The sequence below is a fragment of the Vipera berus genome (assembly GCF_964194415.1).
Source record: "Vipera berus genome assembly, chromosome: W".
In the NCBI taxonomy this organism is placed as follows: Eukaryota; Metazoa; Chordata; class Lepidosauria; order Squamata; family Viperidae; genus Vipera; species Vipera berus.
In genome coordinates this window covers 54887431-54912130 of record NC_138210.1, presented here as the reverse complement: position 1 = coordinate 54912130, position 24700 = coordinate 54887431, and the positions used below count along the sequence as shown (strand labels likewise).

The 24700-nt window shown below is 48.8% G+C and overlaps 1 protein-coding gene across 4 annotated transcripts in view; it reads right to left on the bottom strand.

Moving 5' to 3' along the window:
- Positions 1-24700, bottom strand: part of LOC308676222 (protein phosphatase 1 regulatory subunit 12C-like) — a 57925-nt gene that overhangs the window by 5751 nt on the left and 27474 nt on the right. For 2 of the 4 annotated variants that reach the window (XM_081342018.1, XM_081342021.1), the window contains exons 7-19: positions 23791-23876; positions 21505-21647; positions 21309-21403; positions 16054-16242; positions 8400-8495; positions 7611-7705; positions 5642-5732; positions 5202-5339; positions 4564-4654; positions 4030-4151; positions 3808-3866; positions 723-831; positions 465-569 (exon numbers count right to left, since the gene is read on the bottom strand). In XM_081342018.1, coding sequence (XP_081198144.1) covers positions 465-569; positions 723-831; positions 3808-3866; positions 4030-4151; positions 4564-4654; positions 5202-5339; positions 5642-5732; positions 7611-7705; positions 8400-8495; positions 16054-16242; positions 21309-21403; positions 21505-21647; positions 23791-23876 — 1419 coding nt within the window. The remainder of the gene's footprint in view (positions 1-464; positions 570-722; positions 832-3807; positions 3867-4029; positions 4152-4563; positions 4655-5201; positions 5340-5641; positions 5733-7610; positions 7706-8399; positions 8496-16053; positions 16243-21308; positions 21404-21504; positions 21648-23790; positions 23877-24700) is intronic. The other 2 variants (XM_081342019.1, XM_081342020.1) reach the window with 2 other exon arrangements.

Genomic DNA, 24700 nt, shown 5'->3' with positions numbered 1-24700 from the left:
AGAGATTGTGAGTTCAAGCTTTGCCTTCCTTAGCTGTGAAAGCCAGCTGGATGACTTTGGACTAGTCACTCTCTCTCTCAAGTCCAACTTACTTCGGAGGGTTATTGTGGTGCGGCAAATAGGGAGGAAGGTGTGTTGTGCATGTTCGCAGCCTTGAGTTATTTCTACAAATAATAAAGGTGGGCTATAAATAAAGTAAAATAACTGGCCCGGATACCTAGAGAACGTCTGTTGCGTAGGGTGGACCCGAGTATACCCTGCTCCTGATCCTAGATCTTAAGCACATCGCCCCACATTCTGTATCCCAATACCTCTAAAGTAGATTTTGGCTCTACGTTCTCTCCAATCTTCACCAGCGTTGCCTGCTAAGGTTCTCAGTCCCAATACGCCTCTTCGGTCCTCCCCTTCCCCCTTCCATCCAGCTCCCCCACGAAGGGGCCCGCCTTGCCCTGCCCCCTACGTACCTGGGTCACTCTTTCCAGCTCCAGCTTAATCTGCGTGAGTTGGAGCTGCGCCTCCTGCAACTGTTCCTTCAGCTTTTCATTCTCAATCAAGAGATCTTCATACAGCTTAGAGACGCACGCGGGAGGGTGGAAGGAAAAGAAAAAGGAGGCAATGAGAAAGATGAGCCAAGTGCAAGATACGCCCCCCCCTTCCTTTGCAGCTGCTTTTTTTTTTGCCTGCCCCGGTGAGGGCAAAACCCTCCTTCTCCAAGCACTAACTTTCTTGTAATAACTGTCCGGTTCTTCTCTGCAGCCCGAAGGCGCGCTGTTCCCTCTCTGGCAGCCCGGAGGGGCCGTCCGGTTTGGCAGAAGGCTGTTTAAGTGATCGCTGAAAAGAAGCAGCAGAAGGAGGTGGTGAGCATTGCCCTCTGCTGGCTCCTTTGCATGATGCAATAATAATAACAATAACAACAACAATAATAATAACAATAACAATAATAATAATAATAATACAATAATAATAATAATAATAATAATAATAATAATAACAACAACAACAACAACAACAATAATAATAATACAACAAAACAACCATCATCATCATCATCGTACAGTTGATTGATATCGCTCTACCAGGAGATGCCAGAGTCGAAGAAAAAGAACTGGGGAAAATTACGAAATACCGCGACCTGCCCATCGAAACTGCGCGATTATGGATGAAACGCGTAACAGTGATGCTACCCATTGTCATCGGGGCACTGGGAACTAGGTCCAAAAACTTTGCAAAACGCATCAAGAAACTGCAGCTTCCTGCAGTAATAACTCCAGCAAAGCGACAAAAAACTACGCTACTCGGAACATCTTACATTTTAAGGAGGTACCTGGGGTTGATACCTAGGATGCGGGCAGCAACCCGTGTCAACCATCAGTGCCAGTCAACTTGAGTGTTCAGTTGACTGAGTTTCATGTTTAATGAATAAAAGTTATAACAACAACAACAATTTAGGTAGGCACGATATTAACTTGGAGAAAAAGATTGGAAAGGAAAACATAAAAGACCAGTGGTGCTTTAGCAAAACAACAACAACATGTGCCGGTTTCATGTGTTAATGCAGAAATGGGGTTTCTTCCAGCCTGGGACGAGGCTGCTGAGGTTGTAGCCAATGGCAAACCTAACATTGTTGGAATAAAACAGGCTTCAGGAGGGGACAAAATGGAAGAAGCATTGTGGAGGGGGAAGGGCGGGGAGGGTTAGGGTTAGGGTTAGACTGAAGAAGTTACTTGGAGAAGCAGTGAAGCATTTCAGACCAACAAGAAAAGAAGTCCTGGTGCTGTGACACAATTTCCAGAAAGTGCAATCACGTGTAGGCAGCCCTGGACTGTGTAGTTGCCCAAGCCTCCCTCGGAGGCTAAAATGCTTGATCCGTGTTGTGTATCTGGATGCGTTGAGAGAGAGAGCGTTGTTAAAAGCACTCATTTCACTATGGAATTCCCACACACACACACTCACACACAATGCTTCTTCCACTTTGTCCCCACCTGAAGCTTGTTTCATTCCAGCAATGTTAGGTTTGTCATTGGCTACAATCTCAGCAGCCTCGTCCCAGGCTAGAAAAAAACCATTTCTTCCAGACTCAACTTCCAGACAACTCTATCTGGATGGCTGAGAATCTTTTATCCATATAGTGCTCACAGTTCGTTGCTCCACTACAGGGCAATGATGGTGAATCTTTCACACGTGGGTCACGGGTCACACGCCATGTCAATTTTGGTGACATGCCAGGCCTCTAGACCAGGGGTCTTCAATCCCCGGTCCATGCACCGGTACTGGGCCGCGGCATGCCAACAACTGGTCCGCACAAACAAGCAAAGCCCCATCCATGGGATGCAGGCAGCACACAAAACCATGCACTCTCCGGTCCATGGAAAAACTTTTCTCCGTGGCACTGGTCCCTGGTGCTCAAAAGGTTGGGGATCTCTGCTCTCTGGAAGTTGTGCAAGAGGGCCTTGCTCTCACACGGCCTCCGGAGCCTCTGAAAAGCATGCGAGAACGGATGTGATTTCCCCGCTTTTTGGAAGATAAAGGTAAAGGTTAAGGTTCCCCCGCACATGCGTGCTAGTCGTTTCCAACTCTAGGGGCCGGTGCTCATCTCCGTTTCAAAGCCGAAGAGCCAGCGCTTGTCCGAGGACGTCTCCGTGGTCATGTGGCCAGCATGACTAGACACCAAAGGCGCACGGAACGCTGTTACCTTCCCACCGTAGTGGTCCCTATTTTTCTATTTGCATTTTTACGTGCTTTTGAACTGCTCGGTTGGCAGAAGCTGGGACGAGTAACAGGCGCTCACTCTGCTACGCGGCACTTGGGATTCGACCCGCCAAACTGCCGACCTTCTGATCGACAAGCTCAGCGTCCTAACCCACTGAGCCACCGCGTCCCTACAAGGCCACAAAATACAAGATACAAGGCCACAAAAGAGCCTTTTCTGAAATGTCCAGGCCTCGTGCAATCCAGAGCTGCCTTGGATAGGCGTTTTGAAAAATATTTATAATGACAGCATGCATGTATTTATTTACTAAATAATAAATGTAAATAATTTATTACTTTGATATGAGTTCTCTTTTGTCCAGGGGTGTGTCTGTGTGTGTGTGTGTGTGAGAGAGAGAGAGAGAGAGAGAGACAGAGGGAGAGAGGGGGGGGAGAGGGAAAGAGGGAAAGGGAGGGAGGGGGGAGAGGGAGGGAGAGAGGGGGGAGGGGGAGAGAGGGAGAGAGAGAGGGAGGGAGAGAGGGGGAGAGGGAAAGAGGGAGAGGGAAAGAGAGGGAGAGGAAGGGAGGGGGAGAGAGGGAAAGAGAAAGGGAGGGAGAGAGGGGGAGAGGGAAAGGGAAGGAGGGACAGGGAGAGGGAGGGGAAGAGGAAAAGAGGGAGAGGGAGGGAGGGGGAAAGAGGGAGAGGGGGAGAGGGGGAGGGGGAGAGAAAGAGGGAGGGAGGGGGAGAGAAAGAGGGAGGGGGAAAGGGAGAGGAAAAGAGGGAGAGAGAGGGAGAGACAGGGAAAGAGGGAGAAGGAGAGGGAAAGGGAGGAAGAGGGGGAGAGAGAGGGGGAGAGAGGAAGGGAGGGAGAGGTAGAGGGAGTGGGAGAGAGAGAGAGAGGGAGAGGGAGAGAGAGAGAGAGAGGAGAGAGGAGAGGGTGAGAGGGAGAGGGAAAGGGAGGGAGGGAGAGGGAGAGGGAGAAAGGGGGAGAGGAAAAGAGGGAGAGGGAGGGGGGAGAGAGGGAGAAGAAGAGGGAGAGAGAGAGAGAGAGAGGCCAGCAGAGTCACGTAAGTGTTTTCTGAATTTGTGACATGCTCAGCCCATATAGAGGAATCTACCTGCTATGTACAGATGGATCTTCATTGTGGACTTGCTCAGTGTCTTCGTCTTCCTCCCCCTAGAAGCAGGAGGAAGAAAAAATGTGGTTGACAGGTTCTCACCATCAACGTGGGTGCACGTAAAAGGCATCCGCCACCTTCTCTGTAACCTCCTATCTGTGTCCTGAACTCCGCCCTCCCTCCAGTGCACCAGCCTGCTCTTCTGCTGCCCTTCTCCTTCACCTCTGAGTTTCCTCCCAGACCAGTGATGCGCCTCTCTCGCCGGCCTTTCCTGCGGTCTCGGATAGCCAGTCTGTTCCGAAGGTCTGTATCCAGCTCAGAGCCAGCCTTATCAACTTCCGTTCCTGCAGTTTAAAAAAACAAAACAAAACAAAAAAACAAAAAACAAAAGACGAGACGGGCAGCTGAGTTTGGGCTGTCCGCCTCCCGAGTTCCGAGGGTCAAGAACGCGGCGTGGAGGAGACGAAAGCTTTAAAGACCTCCTTGAGATGACACTGTGCAAAGACGGGGAGAGAATGAAATGAGTCAGGATCGAAGGAGATGAAGGAGCTAGGAGTGCCAGTCCACAGTGAAACATGTCAAGCAAGCAAAAAACTGAAAACGAAGGAGGAAAAAGAAAGTAAGAAAGAAAGAAAGAAAGAAAGAAAGAAAGAAAGAAAGAAAGAAAGAAAGAAAGAAAGAAAGAAAGAAAGAAAGAAAGAAAGAAAGAAAGAAAGAAAGAAAGAAAGACAATATTCACCTGAATACAAGGGTTACCTTTCTGGAGCTGCGAATTCACCACTAACGGATTCACAGTATAAACGGAAGAACTGTCTGAACTGAGGAGCCGGAACCGCCTAGCAGAGTCCTGAATGAGGTGTTGGGAGAATGAAGTTAGGGAGAGTCAGAAGGAAGATCAATGACAAACCTGCTTTGCCCTGGCTCAAGGCAACAGGGCCGCATTTCGTAGTGGGCCAAACTAAAGCTTGGGGTGAACTGAAAAGGGTGGTGTGGTGAGTCTCCCTACTTCACAGGACGTGCCAAAATACATCAGATCCTCAACTCAGCCCGGTGCTGGCAGAGACGCACGAGGAAAGACAAGACACAGTGAAAGCCAGGAGTCGTCACCTCCCTCTCCATCCCGTCACAAAGCGTTTACTGTCCTGCTCGGCCTGGAGACGGCCAGTTGCGTCTTTCTTTCAGAGGCCCTTGGCAAGGATCTGCATCCTGAGCAGTAGGCATGTATACCTGTAATCCCACCCCCACCCACCCCCCACCCCCGGCCTTAGATCAGGCCTCATCTTTTCCCTGATCCATTTATCACTAGATCAGATTCTCTCCTGCCCGGGACTTTTTTTTTTTTTACAATGCTGGAGGGGCTGGAATACAACCCATCCGCCTCAAAGGATCCCTACCGTGGTCTCCTGAGATTGCTGTTCCCCCTCTTTCTCCCGTTTTTCCTCCTCCTTGTTCCTTTGTTCTGAAGGAGTTTTGGAATCGCCGGTCCAGCCCATGGTCTTCTCAGCCTCCTTGAGGTCCGTAAGGGTTACTCCCTAAAATGGGCGCAGGGAGGCAAAAGAAGGGGGAAAAAAAAGGGCGGGGGGAGAAGGAGGACATGAAGATGGAGAGAGAGAGAGAGAGAGAGAGAGAGAGAAGGGGAAAATGTATCCATCAGAAAAATACCTTACCCTTCAGAAGATGCTGATGGGATTGTGGCCGATGGACAGCAAAACTCTTTGTCAGGCGTTGAGTTAAGGGCAAGAAAGCAGTTGCACCCCAACCTGTGTGGCATCACCTTCAAGCCAGGTTGTGGTGGCTTTTTGTGTGCGTTGTTTTTTTTTGCACCAACTCTTACCTGTGTGGAACGCCTGGATTGTCTCATGAGCCTAGAACGGGCTTTTCTTTGGGATTCAGATTCTTCATCTCGCACTGGTGTCTGGTATGACCTAGCAGGATGACCCTGGTGGTTAGGCAGCACATAAAGGTTTTTCCTCATGCTTTCTATAGCTTCGAGGGGCCCCCGGTTAGTTCCTGCCAAGCCTCGTAGAGCTGTTGCATTGGCAGGACGTCGGGATAGGGAAGGGGAAGGGGAAGGGGAAGGGGAAGTAAAGTAAAGTAAAGTAAAGTAAAGTAAAGTAAAGTAAAGTAAAGGAAAGTAAAGGAAAGGAAAGGAAAGGAAAGGAAAGGAAAGGAAAGGAAAGGAAAGGAAAGGAAAGGAAAGGAAAGGAAAGGAAAGGAGGAATGAAATGTAAGAGGGGGAGGAGAAAAGGCAGCTGGCAGAGCCCTTTTAATTTTGCCAAACTCAACAGGACAGAGACAGCTATCAAGATGGCCTACAGGTAGCATCCTGTATGGAGCATGGAGCACAACATAGAATAAGCTGTCCTTCATCTATTAGACCCAACAATAAGACAAGATCAAACAGACACTGGGCGTAGGTGTCTGGCCAGATTCTCTCCCGTTGACACCATGAAGTGGACGCCTGTGTATCCGTGGCAAAAGTCAATAATAATACAAGCAACTCACAGAAGATCAGGATAAGAACTGCATCAACAGAGACCAGCCTATTTGCCTTTCAGGATCACCCATCTACCATGGCCCTAAGTGCTTTCCGTACTGCCTGCCCCTGGGCCAGCCAACCCTCACCTTCGGCGGTCCCGGGGATCCATGCTAGAGCTGATGGTAGTGGAAGAGAGGGGCTGGTGTGGGGCAGGGGCTGTATCTATCTTCATCTGAAGGCCACCTTCTAAGTTTCTGCGGGGAACGAGCAAGAAGACAGAAAGAGAAAAAAGAGAAAGAGAAAGAGAGAGAGAGAGAGAGAGAGAGAGAGAGAGAGAGAGAGAGAGAGAGAGAGAGAGAGAGAGAGCGCACGCGCAAGAGAATATTTAGAGAGGCTTCCTTAACTTCTGTGAGACTACATGACACCAATCCACTGCTCTCTAAAATTCAGGCTAATGGTCCCTTGGAAGGTCTTGTCTGCCTTAATTTTGATGCAATGTTCCCCCCTCCCCTTCCGAAACCTTGCCGCTTCAGCAAAAATATCTTAACAAACTTTCTGCCCCCCCCCCTTTTTTTTTGCAAAGGCGCAACAGTATTGCTAGGTTTTTTTTAACTGCAAACGGTAAAAAGCAAACTGCTATAGCACCTTGTTCAAAGTCGATAAGGGTGCTCTTAAAAAGACCGAATAAATTGACTAAAATTGTGACGCTCACCGGAAAGCACAACAGCTTCGCTTCCCCAAATATTCCTTCTCTTCCAGTGAATCTTGGGAATCTTATTTTCCCATTCCCTGCTCTGAAACTAAAAGCAGACCCAACGGATCCTATCGCTTAACCCGAAGATCTTCCAATACAAGGAGAAACTTTCCAGAAGTTCCTTCAAAACTCTCAGGAGCCGTAGCCAATACGGCCAATGGCTGGCGATAGCTGGAGTGGAAACCTAACATCTGGAGGATCAAAGATCGCCTAATCCATGTTAGTTTAGTAGTGGGTTTCTCCACTCAAGAACATCAAGAGATGCACCCTCACTAGAGCAGTGTTTCCCAACCTTGGTCACTTGAAGATGTGTGGACTTCAACTCCCAGAATACCCTAGTCAGCTATGCTGAGTGGGGAATTCTGGGAGTTGAAGTCCACACATCTTCAAGTGGCCAAGGTTGGGAAACACTGCACTAGAGGATGAGAAACGAGGCGAATATCCAGCCTGCCTGGGAAAAGCCAACTGCCCTGTCTCAGCTAACCAGCTTCACGTCTGAACAAGATTCCAATCTAGGCCTCTCAAGTCAAAGCGTGCTCTTTTAGTTTATCCATGGTGGATTTTACTCACGCGCGCCGGGGATCCCGGTGGGGTTCTGTGTCTGGGAGGGCAAATATCCGGCGAGTGGGGGTTGGGATTACTCGTGCCAGGCGTGGCTCTTTGTTCTGTAAAAGAAGATGGAAAAAGGAAAGAAGGTATAGATGTGACAGACAGCTGTTCCACTGTTACTTTCTACTCCGGCTAGGAATATGGGGGGGAGGGTGCTCAGAAGCTAGATTCAGGAGGCTTTGGGGTGCCCACTAATGTGAGCCTTGCGTTTCTGTAAAAGGGAGAGTGTGAGCATCTCTCCCTTGATGCTAGAGCAGACATGTCAAACCCGCCACGTCACAGGACGTCGTGCAACGTATCGGGGACGGTTTTGCCATTGCCGGCAATGGGGCGGGCGCGGCTTCCCGATGACGTGTCTGGCCCGCGGCGCCCCCCCCTCCCGGCAGTTTTGACACCCCCTGTGGTAGAGGAACTGCTAAGGATGGAGAAGGACAAAAAAGCTTCGACACTGCCTCTCTAACACAGGGTAGCTGTGGCCCAGACAGAACAAGAAAAAAAATTGTTAAAAAGAGGGGGGAAAGAGCAGAGGCGGAAGGAAAACTCGATGTGATTCCCACCAGAGGCTGTTGGTGCCCTTAGGCATGCACTTCCCTTTACACTTCCATGGCTCTCAAGCTAAGCAACCCCAACACACACACACACACACACACACACACACACAGACACATACACACTTACTTAACCCTCCCCTGCCCAAGCAAAGCAAAGCTAGCAAGCAAGGAATCCAGCCACCCTCTCTGAGGCTCCTACCGGGTCACCAGGTGGCTCAGAAGCTGTGTTCCTATTGGCTAACCATGGGCCAATGGGATTCTTGCTCCACTTCTTCAAGAGCTCCTGGATGTCTTGCTGCAGGGAATACAGGCAATGACAGGATCGGGAGGGAGAGGGCGGGAAAGACAAAGAAAAGAAAAAGAGGGCACAGCAGAGACATACTGGTGGCAAAATTCGGTCTCCTGAATCCCCCACGCTGAAAAGCCGCCCCCCCCCCACTGGAGGGAAACAAACAAACCCCCACCAGAGCTCACAGACAGTGCAAAGCTGCTAGATCTGAGGTAGGAGAGAAGGGAATAAAATAGAAAGCAAAGAGAAAAAAGGAAGCTCTGCTTTTAAAGGGGACTACTTCCGGCTCAAGGGATGACACGAGGGCGTCTGCTCTCCTAAGCTTTGCTCGCTTTCTTGCAGACGTTTCGTTACCCAGCACTGATGACATTTCCTAGTTAGGGGGATGAAACGTCTGCAAGAAAAAAACGAGCAAAGCTTAGAAGAGCACCAAGGACCCCACCACACACCTCGTGTTCTGCTTTTGACCAAAAGAAAAAAGAAAAAAGAAAAAAGAAAAGAAAAAAAGAGCTAAACGTGAAACTGAGATTCAGCTGCGGTTGTCTCCTTTGGCTTTGTTGGCATCGTGGAAAAATATATATATATATGCAAAGATGATCTGCACCCGACCAAGGCTGGGTCCACTTAAACCTTCAGAAACGATACCGATAAGGCCGGCTTTTGAAAACTTAACGCAAGGCAGCATCGTCTGGCATGTTCTCAGGGCAGTTCACAGTTCACAAAGAGAGGTGGGCGAAGTGTGGCACGGCAGAATTTTCCCATCCTAAAATAACCCATCCTGACCTTAGAACAGGTAATTTCAACTGTTTCAGACCTGATCCATTCTAAGCCAGGACCAGGCGGTCATTTTGCACCTAGGGGGCTGTAACGCTAAGGGACTGACAGGGTATTGTCACTAGAAGGAGTAGGGTACATTTTCTTGCTCTTTCTTCAAGCGTGTACAATCTACTGGGGTTTTAACTATTTTGATATTTTAGAGGTTTTGTGTTTGTTTTTTTAAATGTAACAAGCCGCTCTTTGGTCAGCCAGCATAGCTGGCTGGGCAATTCTGGGAGTTGAAGTCCACAAGTTGCCAAGGTAGGAGACCCCTGCTTTAGAAGGCTGAAGGTTGCTCACTCATTATCTAGTCCAGGGGTCTTCAAACTTGGCCCTTTTATGACTTGTGGACTTCAACTCCCAGAATTCCTCAGCCAGCCATGAGGAATTCTGGGAGTTGAAGTCCACAAGTCATAAAAGGGCCAAGTTTGAAGACCCCTGCTCTAGTCCAGCAGCTTCCAGCCTTTTCTATACCCCGTACCGCTAGAACGCTTCCGATATGTTCTCGCGCCCCTTACAAAAGTTTGAAATAACGGCAACAAATTATGCATATACCACTATAATTTTGAAAAGCCCTGGTATATTGGTCCCGCACCCACTAGGGGTGCAAGCACCCCTGCTTGGGAACCCCTGATCTAGTTAACATCATCTCCTCTAAGCTTTGCAGAAGCTTTCCAAAGATCAGAAAGTTCCCGCTCCTCAACCTTTATTTTATTTTAAATACAGGTAGTCCTCAACTTACGATCCCAACTGAGCCCAATATTTCTGTTGCTAAGTGACACAGTTGTTAGCTGAGTTTTGCCCCATTTTATGACCTCTCGTGCCACAGCTGTTAAGTGAATCCCTTCAGTTGTTAAGTTAGTAACACGGCTGTTAAGTGAATCTGGCTTCCCCATTGACTTTGCTAGTCAGAAGGTCGCAAAGCATGATCATGTGATCCAGGGACACTGCGGCTGTCGTAAACATGACTCAGTTGCCAAGGGTCTGAATTTTGATCACGTGACCAGGGGGATGTTGCAACGGTCATATGTGGTGAAAAATGGTCATAAGTCGCTTTTTTTCAGTGTCGTTATAACTCTGAACACTCACCAAACGAAATGTTGTAAACCGAGGACTACCTGTAGTGGAAATGCCAAATATTGCCCACAAGCAAGAGATCTCCTGCACCAGAGCTGCAGCATCTGTCAGCTTTACAGATAGTCCTCGACTTACAACAGTCAAGAAATTCTGGGCTCAATTGTGGTCGCACATTGAGGACCATCTGTACTTTCTCTCCATTAGATATGAAAGTGCTCTATCCTGGCGAGCCGAGTTGTCCTTCTCCTCCTCCTCCTCCTGAGTGACATTTCTGCAATTGCTGTTCATGGGTTTTCAAGAATAAAAGCGAGATCGTTCTACCAAAACCAGTGGGAAGTGGCAAATGAGAAAGTCCTGATGTCCATGACATACCCATTACAAAATGGCTGGCTTGCATACAGTTCTACCTAGGATCACCATAGGTCAGGGGTAGGCAATCTTGGCTCTTTTATGACTCGTGGACTTCCAGAATTCATGAGCCAGCCAAGCTGAGGGGAAAGGGAGAGGTTTCCAAGCTGAGCCATGCTGGCTCAGGAATTCTGGGAGTTGAAGTCCATGAGTCATAAAAGAGCCAAGGTTGCCTACCCCTGCCATAGGTCTACATCTTTTGTCTGAAAATTAAGATCATTTGCTGGTGCCTTACTCCGCATACTTTCTTCTTCACAGATGCCTCCATGATGAAATACTCTCCTTAAATCTGACTCAGTGTATAGCTAATTGAGTTTTTAAAGATCAGGTTAAATCTTGTCTTTTTTGCCCAGAATTATGAGATAAAATGGTGGCTGGATGGAGTCACTGAAGCAGTAGGCGTGAGCCTAAATGGACTCCAGAAGATGGTAGAGGACAGGAAGGCCTGGAGCAACGTTGTCCATGGGGTTGCGATGGGTTGGACATGACTTCGCAACTAACAACAACAACGAGATAAAATCTAGAGCTACTTTAGCTTTTTATCTGCGGTTGTGGGCTCGTTTGGCCTATTTATTTGTTTCCTTTGATGTTACCTCCTTTTTAAATTGTAAATCAACCTTCACTCAGCCTTCCATCCTTCTGAGGTAAAATGGGGATCCACACTGTTGGGGGCAATATGCTGGTATTTGTAAACCCCTCACAGAATGCTGTAAAGCCCTATGAAGCAGTACATAAGTCTAAGTACTGCTGCTATTGCTTTAAGGAGATCAATCAATCAGAATAGAGCTGGAAGGGACCTTGGAGGTCTTCTAGTCCAACCCCCTGCTCTAGCAGGAAAACCTATACAATTTGAGACAAGTGGCTGTCCAGTGTCTTCTCAAATACAGCCAGTGATGAATCACCTACAACTAATGAAGGCAAGCTGTTCCACTGGTTCAGGGGTTAGGGAACCTTGGCTCTTTTATGACTTGTGGACTTCAATACTCAGAATTCCTGAACTATGCTATGCTGACTCAGGAATTCTGGGAGTTGAAATCCACAAGTCATAAAAGAGCCAAGGTTCCTCTGCACTGGTTAATTAACAGAGCCTTGGTGGAGCAGTGGGCTAATGCCTCCTTAAGTAACACCAGCTGCCTGCAATTAGTGCAGGTTCGCATCCCACCAGGCTCAAGGTTGACTCAGCCTTCCATCCTTCCGAGGTAGGTAAAATGAGGACCCAGATTGTTGGGGGCAATAAGCTGACTTTGTAATAATGCCGCTTGGGGGGGGAAAGCCCTAATAAGCAGGCATATACATAGAATGAAGGCTATTGCTAAGCACATTGATTTGTGCTTCTTAGATTGTAAGCCGCCCTGAGTCTTCGGAGAAGGGTGGGATATAAATGGGATTTTAAAAAAAATTATCCCCCCCCTCCCAGGTTAGGAAGTTTCTCCTTAATTCCAGGTTGCTTCTCTCCTTGATCACTTTCCATCGTTTTCTGTCCCACCCTTTGGTGTTTTGGAAAATAAACTGACCTCCTTTTCTTTGGGGCAGCCCCTCAAATACTGGAATAATGCTATCATGTCACCCCTTAGTCCTTCTTTTCTCTAGGCCAGGGGTAGGCAACCTCGGCTCTTTTATGACTCATGGACTTCAACTCCCAGAATTCCTGAGCCGGCTGGCTCAGGAATTCTGGGAGTTGAAGTCCATGAGTCATAAAAGAGCCGAGGTTGCCTACCCCTGCTCTAGGCTATCCATACACAGTTCCTTCAACCATTCTTCGCTAGATCCGTAGTTAACAAAGCTCCCCTCATCCATGATCTGATCGAGGAGGAATGTGCGGATCTAGCGTGCATCACGGAAACTTGGTTGGGTTCGGAGGGAGGGGTGCCTCTCACCGAGTTATGCCCGCCAGGTTTCCGGGTGCTGCACCAGCCACGGGCTCAGGGCAGGGGCGGTGGGGTGGCAGTGGTTATTCGGGAGACTTTGTGTCCCCGGGAGGCCACCATTGTCCAGATGGCCGGGAGTGAATCCCTCCTCTTGAGATGTGGCCCTCGGGTTCAGTTGGGCTTGTTGCTTACATACCTGGCGCCCAGCTGTGTGGCAACAGCCCTGCCTGAGCTGCTCGATACCCTCTCAGGGTTGGCGGTGGAGTTCCCCAGGCTTATAGTCCTGGGTGACTTCAACCTGCCGTCACTGGGAGGGTCGTCGGAGTTAGCTCGGGAGTTCATGGCCTCCATGACAGCCATGGGCCTGACCCAGGTTATGGAGGGCCCAACTCATGAGGGGGATCATACTCTCGACCTGGTGTTCCTGTCTGGACAGTGGTTGGATGATCTGGGGGGGGGTGTTCCCCGTCCATCACCCCTCTGTCATGGTCAGATCACCACCTCCTGAGGCTGGTTTTCCGTCATGCCACCCCCCGCCGCTGGGCGGCGGAACCAACCAGGTGGTTCCGCCCCAGGCGCCTAATGGACCCGGATCGGTTCCAGAGGGCGCTTGGGCCTATACCTATCACCCTTACCCACAGCCCAGTCGATGCTCTGGTGGAGGCCTGGGAAACGGCTGCCACCAGGGCACTTGACTGCGTTGTACCCATGCGACCTCTGACCCGGCGCAGATCCCGTTGGGCCCCATGGTTCTCTGTGGAGCTCCGGGAGATGAAGCGTCGGAGACGAGGTCTAGAGAGCGGTTGGAGGTCCAGCCGATCCGAATCCGACCGATTGCAGTTAAGAACCTTTATAAGGTCTTATCTTGCGGCGATAAGGACGGCGAAGTCTAACTACTTTGCCGCCCTTATCGCGTCCGCAGATAATCGCCCGGCCGCCCTGTTTAGGGTGACTCGCTCCCTCCTTAATCAGGAGGTGAGAGAGGATCCCTTGCAGGGACGAGCCGAGGAGTTTAGTCATCATCTGGCGGACAAAATTGCTCGGATCCGGACCGGCCTGGACTCTGACTGGGCAGAGTCTGATGTGGAGGAATCAGGCGGTCTTGAGCACGTTATCTGGACTGAGTTCGACCCTGTTTCCCCTGATGATGTGGACAGGATCATGGGGAGACTGAGCACCACCACCTGTTTGTTGGATCCGTGCCCCTCCTGGCTAGCTTATGCGGCTCGGGAGGGAACACGAGGCTGGTTCCATGCAGTAATAACTGCTTCTTTGAAGGAGGGTGTCTTCCCTGCCGCCTTGAAGGAGGCGGTGGTGAGACCCCTTCTCAAGAAGCCTGCTTTGGACCCGGCTGCTTTAAACAACTATCGTCCAGTCTCCAACCTTCGCTTTCTGGCGAAGGTTGTTGAGAGTGTGGTGGCGCACCAGCTCCCTCTGTTCCTGGAGGAAACTGATTATCTGGACCCGTACCAATCGGGCTTCAGGCCCGGACACAGCACGGAGACGGCATTGGTCGCGCTGGTGAATGATCTCTGGAGGGCAAGGGACAGGGGTTGCTCCTCTGTCCTGGTCCTATTAGATCTCTCAGCGGCTTTCAATACCATCGACCATGGTATCCTGCTGCGGCATCTCAGGGGGTTGGGAGTGGGAGGCACCGTTCTACGGTGGTTCTCCTCCTACCTTCAGGGCCGCTCGCAGTCGGTGTTGACAGGAGGGCAGAGATCCGCCCCGAGGCCTCTCATTTGTGGAGTTCCTCAGGGGTCGGTTCTCTCGCCTCTCCTGTTCAACATCTATATGAAGCCGCTGGGCGAGATCATTCGTGGTTTCGGGGTGGGGTGTCACCAGTACGCTGATGATACCCAACTTTTTCTTTCCACCCCGAACCAACCCAGTGATGCCCTCTCCGTGATGTCCCGGTGCCTGGAGGCGGTTCAGGTCTGGATGGGGAGAAACAGGCTTCGTCTCAATCCCGCCAAGACTGAGTGGCTGTGCATATCGGCATCTTGGGTTAACCAAGTTATTCCACCTCTAACGATGGGGGGTGAGGTGTTACCCCCCGTTGATAGGGCTCGCAACATGGGCGTCCTCCTGGATTCACGGCTCAATTTTGAAGATCACATAGGAGCCGTGACCAGGGGGGCTTTTGCACAGGTTCGCCTGGTGCGCCAGTTGCGTCCCTATCTGGACCGAGACGCCCTACGCACAGTTACTCATGCGCTTGTGACCTCCCGTTTGGACTACTGTAACGCTCTCTACATGGGGCTGCCCTTGAAGACCACTCGGAGGCTTCAACTGGTGCAGAATGCGGCCGCGCGAGTTGTAATGGGGGTTTCCCGATACTCCCATGTAACACCTCTACTCCGCGAGCTGCATTGGCTTCCGGTTGCCCTCCGGGTGAAATTCAAGGTGCTGGTTATTACCTATAAAGCCCTACATGGCCTGGGTCCGGGGTACTTGAGGGAACACCTGCTGCCGGCTTCAAACGCCCTTCGCCCAGTGCGCTCCCACAGGGAGGGTCTGCTCAGGGTTCCGCCGGTAAGAGATTGCCGGCGGGTGACACCCAGGGATAGGGCCTTCTCAGTGGGAGCGCCTGCCCTCTGGAACCAGCTGCCAGTGGAGCTGAGGACTGCCCCCGACCTCCGATCATTCCGCCGGGGCCTGAAGACCTGGCTCTTTGAGCTCTCGGGCCCAGGCTGAGGAGAAAATTATTTTAATTGGGGTTTTTAATAGTACAGGGTTGGTTTAATCTTTTTTAAATTGGTTTTTAACTTTTGTATGGTTGATTTTTAACTCCCTGTAAACCGCCCTGAGTCCTCAGGGAAAGGGCGGTATATAAATGCAATAAAATAAATAAAAAATAAAATATGTTTTAGCCTCCAGGCCTTTAATCATCGTAGTTGCTCTTCTCTGCACTTTTTTTTTTAAAAAAAGTCATCTAAACTGATGAGAAAGGGGGGAAATGAAACAAAAACCCAATCTGTCCAATATGTGCCTGATCCTTTTACCAACTCTTCCCCACAAACTGAAGGATCTTCCCCTGACTGGATTCAGATGAGACCAAAAAAGGCTACTGTTCAAATACGTGACGGTACTAGGGACAGTTGTGCTGCCTGGAGACCAGAACACTTGGCACCCCTCTCCTGGTTCCTCGTATGAAGAGAGAGCAATCCAAGGCTTTCCCATTTCTTGATGCCACCCTCCTCCACACCTGACTGCAGCAGGCTAGCTTAAGAGGTGCAGGGTGGGCCAAGTCTTACAAAGGTGTTTCCAACAACAGGTGGCTGCCCTCAATTCTCAGAATCAACCACCTGAGACAAATGATATATATTTTAACCGAATGGTGAGGCTGGCCATGCCTGACCTGCCCCAATGGACTTGGTCTCCGCCCAACTCACCTTCTCTTCTGTATCAAGCCGGGGACTGGATGCTGAGCGCTTGATGCCGCTGCCCCCCTTGGGGACCCCTTCATCCAGCTTGGCATCCTGCAATACTCCAAAGCTGCTTGTTTTGCGCAGACTCTGTCTCCATGTGGCCGGAGCTGGCAAACTCCCTGGCTCTGTGATGCGGCCGGGACCTCCAGACAACTGGTGGAGAGGAACAGAAGAGGAAGGGGTAAAGCAGAAAGGGATAAACAGAAGAAGCGGAGAGAAAAGGAAGGGAAGCGAAGGGGAGTCAGGATGGATGAAGGGAATTTTCACTCGGGGGAAAGGAGCAGGGGTGGGCAACCTTGGCTCTTTTACGGCTCGTGGACTTCAACTCCCAGAATTCCTGAGCCAGCATGACTCAGCATGGAAACCTCTCCCTTCCCCTCAGCATGGCTGGCTCAGGAATTCTGGGAGTTGAAGTCCACGAGTAGTAAAAGAGCCAAGGTTGCCTACCCCTGGGCTGGACCAAGGAATTCAAGACCTGAATAACTGAGAATTCCTTAAGACTTGGGGCCTCCAAACCTGGCGACTTTTAAGACTTGTGGACTTCAACTCCCAGAATTCCTCAGCCAGCCATTGGAGACCCCTGCCTTAAGAGAAGAAACAAGCCCAAAATTCTGGTTTGAAATAGATACATCAGATTATTAACTTGGTAATAAAGTGGCAACTTTTCGTTTTCTTCTCTCTCTCTCTCTCCCTCTCTCTCTCTCTCTCTCTCTCTCTCTCTCTCTCTCTCTCTCTCTCTCTCTCTCTCTCTCTCTCTCTCTCTCTCTCTCGGAATTACAGGAGAAGCAGTGCTGTGGGCATGAAACTTTGGGTGCCAACCTGAGAACAAACAGAATTTGTTGGGTTTCAAGGCAAGAGCAGGAGTACTTCCAGTCAGCTAGCTATGGGCTCTGATTTTTTTTGTCTCCAAAGCAGGTGGTGTAAGAAAAGCTCAAAGCATCAGAAAACCCTTTTATCACCTGAAAGCTTTTAGAGATTACCAAGGAATAGCCACTTGGCACATCCTCAGATGTTCCAGAGCACTGACTAAACACGGCGGTAGGATTTCAGGCTGAACTATACCTCAGGTGAAAGGAGCCAGGACTGCAGTCTTCTCAAAGCAGCTCTTCCCGGAAACATCTCTCTTAAAACATGCTTCCAGACACCTGCCTGTTGAGATGAAGACTACCACCAACCAACCGCCCAATCTTCAGAAAGGCCTGAAAATCTTTTATATTTGGCAGAATGCATGAGTCCTGGCAGTTCCTGGTTGCTTAGTTAGCTAGATAAGATCTGTGGATGAGTTTTGTCATTTGTATTGCACTGTAAACTGCTTCAAGTCCCTCTGGGCACTGTAAAAATTATTGTTTGTATAAACAAACAAAGGGGGAAATAATGAAGGAATTACCCTAGTACAGGGGTCCCCAACCTTGGCAACTTTAAGACCTGTGGACTTCTGGAAGTTGAAGTCCACAGGTCTTAAAGTTGCCACGGTTGGGGACCCCTGCCCTAGTGTATATATATAAGCAGCTGCTTAAAATAGGATTTAGAAGCAAACAGTCCTGGGGTTGTTAGCAAGCAACCTCTCAAGCAGGGCTGCCCAATATGCCGTTTACATAAATACAAACACAGCATAAAGGACCACCGAGAACCTCAAGGCTGCCCCAGTGTCTTGCCAGAAGCCCTCTCCCACTTCTGACAGTCCAGCGTCTTTGCGAGACGAGGCGATCTCTTCCTCTCATGCCATCACCAAGCCCTGGCCAACGTAAACTCCAAAATGGAAGAGCTAATGCTCGTGGTGTCAAGAAGAGCTGGCCAGACTCACAATCAGCACAGGCTTTCAAAATGCCGTCAGGGCGGAGGGAGAAGCAAGTCCTGGAAAGCTGCCTCCATGCATTGCTACATTTTTCAGGAAGTTTCAGGAAAAATGGTGTGTGCTGCTCATTTCCCAGGCTCTCCCTTCTGGAAGAACTTCACCTTGGGTTGATGGGATTCCCTTGTCTGCTTCGCACAGATATTACAGCCCAGCTCTATAATTCACTATGATCTGGATATCTCTAGAATTCACTATGATCTGGATATCCTGTCACCAGAGCGGGCAATCTTCCTGCCCGCCCCATCAAGAGTTACATTCCTTCAAAAGTAATGATGGAGAATGCCAATGGCAAGCAGAAGACGGGACCAACGTGCTTCCCTCTTTGTCCTTCCCCCTCCCCAGTTGTGTTATCTGTAACAAGCTGTTTTCTCTCCTTTCCCTCTACCTTCTTCCAGAGAAGGGACAAACTGCTTTGGGCTTTAGAACTCAAACTCAGGGTCCTTGCAGCCCAAGGCCAACCTCCCTACTGAAGTACTACTTGACCCCAGCAGCTTATAATCTTAGCGGCCCTCTTCATTTCCTCCCTTGGGCGTCTTTAAGCTGTTAAACCATTTTCTCTTCCCAAATGCTAGCATTCTTATAATGCACAGATAAAGTAAAAACGCAGCTCCCCACAGTGCGCAGAGAGGAAACTGCAGCCTTATCAACAGCCCCGCATCCTGTTTCACACAGTAGCCAGGAGATGCTTGCAGAATCTTCCCAGAGTGGCATTATCAGTATTTTCCTTTAATCTTATGCACACCAAAGGGATGAACAGCCAAGAGAACAGCAGGCTGGGGTTCCGGTGAAAAAGCTTCTCTCCATTCCACTCAGTCGCTGACCGACTCGGCCACCCACACCTCGGTTGAAGATTAAGAATTTTAAGCCCCACTTTGGGCTTCCTGGAGGCAACCACACAAAAGGCACACCCCTCTTGGCTCCTTCGTCATTCATTTAGCTGGGACACTCACAGCAGCCGTTTGTCCCTTCTGGGGCACCAGAATGATCCCTGTTTTACGCAAGCGTCGTCTCCACGTGGAAGGCCCCAGAGGGTTTGGGATAGGCAGCAGAGGCAAAGTGAAGGCAAACTGTGGCTGGAGCGAGCAGGTGGAATGAGAAAGCAAGGAGGAAGAAGGAGATGCATTTCACAATGGATGGAAGACACAGGAACAAATGTCAAAACAGGGAAGAGGGGGGGAAAAAACAGAAAGTTCAAGGTATTTTATACAGCGCAGATAAGAGATGACATGCAACAGGATGGGGAACAGAGGCAGAGGACCAACAGGAACGGAAAGGCCTCTTTGCAAATGTAGTCCCTAAGACTTGCTTGTGGCAGCATCCCAAGCAGGGGGAAAGTCGGAAGGAAGCAAAAAAGGGCTAATCAAGCATGCTAGATGAAGGCACGTTTAAAAAAAAAGTGCATTAAGTTGAATTTATCACACGCTTTGTGCAAAAGAGCAAGCAACCACGGAGAACTGATGGAGGGCTGGAAGAAAAGAAAAGGGTGACATTTCTAAGGGGAAGATTCTTTCCTATTTAGAGGTGGGCTAGACCAAGTGCAGGACTACTAAGGTCTCTATTTCCTACGTCTTCTGTGAAATTAAGAGTTCAGGGGCTCCTTTTGCAAAGAAAAACTTTGTGGAAAACTTTGCTGAGTATTTGAAAGTTATAAAGGTAAAGGTTCCCCCGCACATGCGTGCTAGTCGTTTCCGACTCTAGGGGCTGGTGCTCATCTCCGTTTCAAAGCCAAAGAGCCAGCGCTTGTCCAAGGACGACTCCGTGGTCATGTGGCCGGCATGACTAGACGCCAAAGGCGCACGGAACGCTGTTACCTTCCCACCGTAGTGGTCCCTATTTTTCTACTTGCATTTTTTACGTGCTTTCAAACTGCTAGGTGGGCAGAAGCTGGGACGAGGAACAGGCGCTCACTCTGTTACGCGGCACTCGTGATTCGACCCGCCAAACTGCCGACCTTCTGATCGACAAGCTCAGCATCCTAACCCACTGAGCCACCGCGTCCCTTCTTGAAAGTTATACAACTCATCAAACATAACCAGCCAAGGCACAGTATTTAGGCCCTGCTAGCCTCAGCCGTGCTACTTACCTCCTTGAGGAAAGTTTTTTCTGGACAGAAATGTTGCCAATGAAATTCCTCTACAGCAGGCATGTCCAACACGCAGCCAGCGGGCCGAATGCGGCCCGCGCAGGCCACACCCACCCCAGCTCCCACAAGGGCAAAAAAGCATCCCGATACATCACAGTACAGATGCGACTGGGCTTAACACCCCTGCTGTACAGATAGTTCTTAATTTACTACCAATTGCTTAGCTACCATTCAAAATTATGCAGGACCCTGAGAAAGGGACTTAAAGCCCAGATTCAAAATTCTGACGTCCGCCCCCGCTTCCATGGTTACATGACTAGATTTTGGATGCTTGGCAATTGGCCCACATTTACGGCCATTTGCAGTGTCACGTGTCCTTGAATCATGACATTTTTGCTGGAAACTGCAAAAAAAACCCTTCCCTTTTCCAGCAAATACCCCACAGAGTTTGCTTAATGACCACAGAGTTTGCTTTACAAGTGCCACGTTCGCTTTATGACCACCCCAAAAGAAAGGTAATAAAATCAGGTGTGATCATGTGGTAATCTGCTTTAGAACCATCACAACTTACGACTCTAAACTGCTGGCTCCATTGTGATCATAATTCGAGGACTACTGTACTTGTACTCTGAAATGGTACAGTCCAGGGTCTATGGAGATTCCCAGTCATCCAGGTCACGGTTGTCCCACAGGTGCTTTTTCAAGAGGCAACTGGACTTTCTTGTTTTTCTTTGAAGACATTTCGCTTCTCATCCAAGGAGCTTCTTCAGCTCTGCCTGGATGGTGGGGAATGGAAGGATTTATATTCCTTGCAGACAGCTGGTCATTTGCATTCTTTTGGAGAGTCACTGAGGCCACTTGGAGCTGAAGAAGCTTCTTCTCATCCAGTCAAAGCTGAAGAAGCCTCTTGGATAAGAAGCGAAACGTCTTCGAAGAAAAACAAGGAAGTCCAGTTGCCTCCTGAAAAAAACACCTTTGTCACAGTCCAGTATTATTCTGCTGTAATATGCAGCCTGTGCTCAGGGGGACATGAATACTAGCCACCTGCAATCCCCATATTAAGTGGCATGAATGAACTGGGATGGCAAAGGGACTGGAACCCTTGCAGGGTTTGTCACCCTCTTATCTTGGGCTCTAGTAAAACCGTTGGATTTCAGCTACATCACAGCATCTGCGATGATCCTGCCCGGAACCACAACTGGAGAAGGAAATTGAGAGACAGTGGAGAGAGGAAGTTCAAAAACACCTGACTTCCTTGGCCACCACAAAGTCTTGCCTTACCTTTGGGCCAAGAGGACACGGAGAGAGAGGCCTAATGGGAGTCACGGACACTCCGTTCACTGCACTGCTGTCTGCTGGGGGAGCAGCCTTCACTTCTGCAAGAGATGGGGGGAAGCAATTAGCAACTAGCCCATTGTGACCTCTTAAGATCAGAACCAGGGCCTTGGCTGCTGCATTTCCCCCACCTCCCCCTCACCATTGGACTCTGGCGTTTCATCCCCCTCCGAAGCCGAACTGGTCTCCTCTTCACCCACAGCAATGGTACCCAAGGTCTTCCGCTCCTTTGACTGGTCTTGGACCGAGATTTTTTCTTTGCTGCTCATGCGACACACGGAGCTCCTAGAAGAATCCAAGCAAGAGAGAGACGGGAGAAGAAGCTGGTAAGATCTCACTCGCTTACCCTACCGCAGATCTATATTACAAATTATGTACGTACGGGTGATCCTCGACTTACAACGATTGTTTGGTGACCATTTAAAGTTCCAGCGGCGTTGGGAAAAAAAGTGATTTCTGACTTTTCTGATTTTTCACACTTATGACCATTTCGGCATCCTCACGGTCACGTGACCAAAATTTGGATGCTTGGCAACTGAGCCACTGACTCATATTTACGATTGTCCCGGGGTCACGTTATCAACGTTTGCGACCTTCTCATAAGAAAAGTCAATGGGGACGCCAGATTCGCTTAACAGCCGCGTCACTAACTTAACAGCTCCAGTTATTCATTTAACAACTGTGGCAAGAAAGGTTGTAACATAGGACATTTTCTTAACAAATGTTTGGCTTAGCAACAGAAATTTTGGGTCCAGTTACAGTCATAAGTTGAGGACTACCTGTATTTAGCCCAAACTAAAGAACATGGTAAGATGATAACTCCAAGCCACCCCTAGTTCTATCTCTTCCATTTTCATAGTTTTCACTGGGTTCAAGTTACAACTTGGTGATGTAGGTAACACTTTGTGGCTTCCTAGTGCTTGGCCGGCATGTTCTACTACAATGATTTAGGCCTGGAATAATTTAGTGACTACCCTAGAGAAGGAATGATTATTTGTTTACTTATTTGTTTAAATATATTAGCTGCCCAACTCCAATTGCTACGATATGAATTTCTGTCCTTGAGTTAATATACTTTTTTTAATTTTCTAATATGGATTTCAGGCTATTTAAGAAGCTGCCAACCAGTCTAGATCCAAGAACATAAAAGGTGGTCCTCATTTAACAACCACTCAATTCATCCAGTGACTGTTCAAACCTGTGACGGAGCGAGTGATAGCTGTGGCTGATCCTCCTACTTTGACAGTCACTCCTGCGGTTATGTGCTTGCAATCTGGGTGTCCTCACCCAGCTTGCAGTTTCAACATTGCAGCATGCCATAGTCGTGTGATCACCGTTTGCAAGCTTGACAGCTTTCCAGAAGCAAAGTCAATGGGGAAGCCAGCAGGAAGTCATAAATGGCGACCACACGATACCCTTGCCTTGTTAACCGACAGTGATTCAGACAGCATCCAGAAATGCTGGAATTTCCATTGCTAAGTCAGGTGTGGCATGACATTGCTTAGTAACAAAAATCCCAGTCCCAAATTGCTGTCAGTAATCAATGACTAGTTGTATTCATGTGTGCTCAATGCTGAAAATGCGACGTATTTCAAGAACAGTAACATCACATATGTTAACTCCAATTGTGATGGTGAGGAAGCACTTGCATGCCTTATACCAGGGGTAGGCAACCTTGGCTCTTTTATGGCTGGCTCAGGGATTCTGGGAGTTGACGTCCGTGAGTCATAAAAGAGCCAAGGTTGCCTATCCCTGCCTTATACCAATGTTTCTCAACTTTGGCAACTATAAGCGGTGTGAACTTCAATTCCCAGCATTGCTGTCTGGAGATTTCTGGGAGTTGAAGTCCACACAGCTTAAATCTGACAAGGTTGAGAAAAACTGTCTTACGCTCTACAATGTTTCCTACGGCAGAAGCCATTTTGGAGAAAATGGCACCCTAGTCCAGGTTTGAACATTCATAAACTGGCCAACAATCTGCTTACAAATCCCAAACCCCTCTATGATGTCCCAGCATGTGCCCAACGAAGTCCGACTCCGAGCACGACAGCAGACGGTTTTTGCTAGGAGATGTTCTTTCCGGATAACAAGACATTTGTAATTTGCACAGGCTCAACATATAACCACAAACAGAAAGACCAATCTGACAGTTGCAATTTCAAACCATAAACATTTCTGCGGCAAACGCTTGTCAAACTTGCTGTACATCAAATAAAGATTCCTCCCTCCAAACTTGTCTTGCCACTTTTTGCTGGAGGTGTGATGGCGTGGATTTCACATATCTGATTCCAGGGGTTAAAAAAAACCACACCTAGATTAAAACCTTAAATTACAAATGTCTGAAAGCAAAGGCTGAGGGAGTTAGGTGGAACTGAAGACTTGGTATTTTCCATAACAGTACAGTATCTAATAATACTCTAGCGCTGACCTCCGATGTTTGCTTGTGTACGAGGGGGCCTGTTCCAAACTGGTGTCAATCACAGCCTGCCGATGGGCTTCCTTTTTGCTGCGCAACTGAAGGATAAAAACGGGAGAGAAGCAAATCAAAACTTTTATTCCACTTAACGCAATGCAGCCTTCATCGTTTTTTGTTTGGGTGGAATGTGACAAAATCTGCTCCTCTGTATGCGAAATACCAGAGGGGCAAACAACCTTTTCAGCAGCTACTGCTCTCTTGGACTGGTCAAGACCAAGGACAGTAGCAAATTATTGTGATTCACACCAAAAAGGCAATAGGAATCAAGCTGAAACGGTGACAGCTAAGTTTAGAGAAGTGCTCACCTCTTTGAAAAGATAGGTCCGTTAAGTAGCATTTCAGCGCAGTGCAAAAGACTATCTGCCCTCTGCAGTATGATACTTGGAAGCAGAGGAGAAGTCCTATGAGCAACATCTAGAAAGATGTGCCAGATCTCAACCAACCACTAACTTCCCTAACTAGTATCCTCTTCCAGATGTGTTGGAAAACAGCCAGCACGGCCCTTGTGCTTTGGTGTTGTAGGGTTGTAATGTATGATCCTGCAAACCTCTCGGCCCAACTCCCCTGGTTGTTGTGGGGAAAAGAGGAAGAAGAAAAAGGAATATGTTCCCTATCTTATTTATAGAAATAATAAAGGCAGGTTTTTTTTAAAAAAAAATACTGCTTTTTTTAGTGAGCCATGGTGGCACAGTGGTTAGAATGCTGTATTGCAGACTAACCCTGGCCCACTGCCAGGAGTTCGATCCTAACCAGCTCGAGGTTGACTCCATTTTGCCTTCCGTCCTTCCAAGTTTGGTAAAATGAGGAGCCGGATTGTTGGGGGCAAAATGCTGACTCTGTAAACCACGCAGAGGACTGCAGA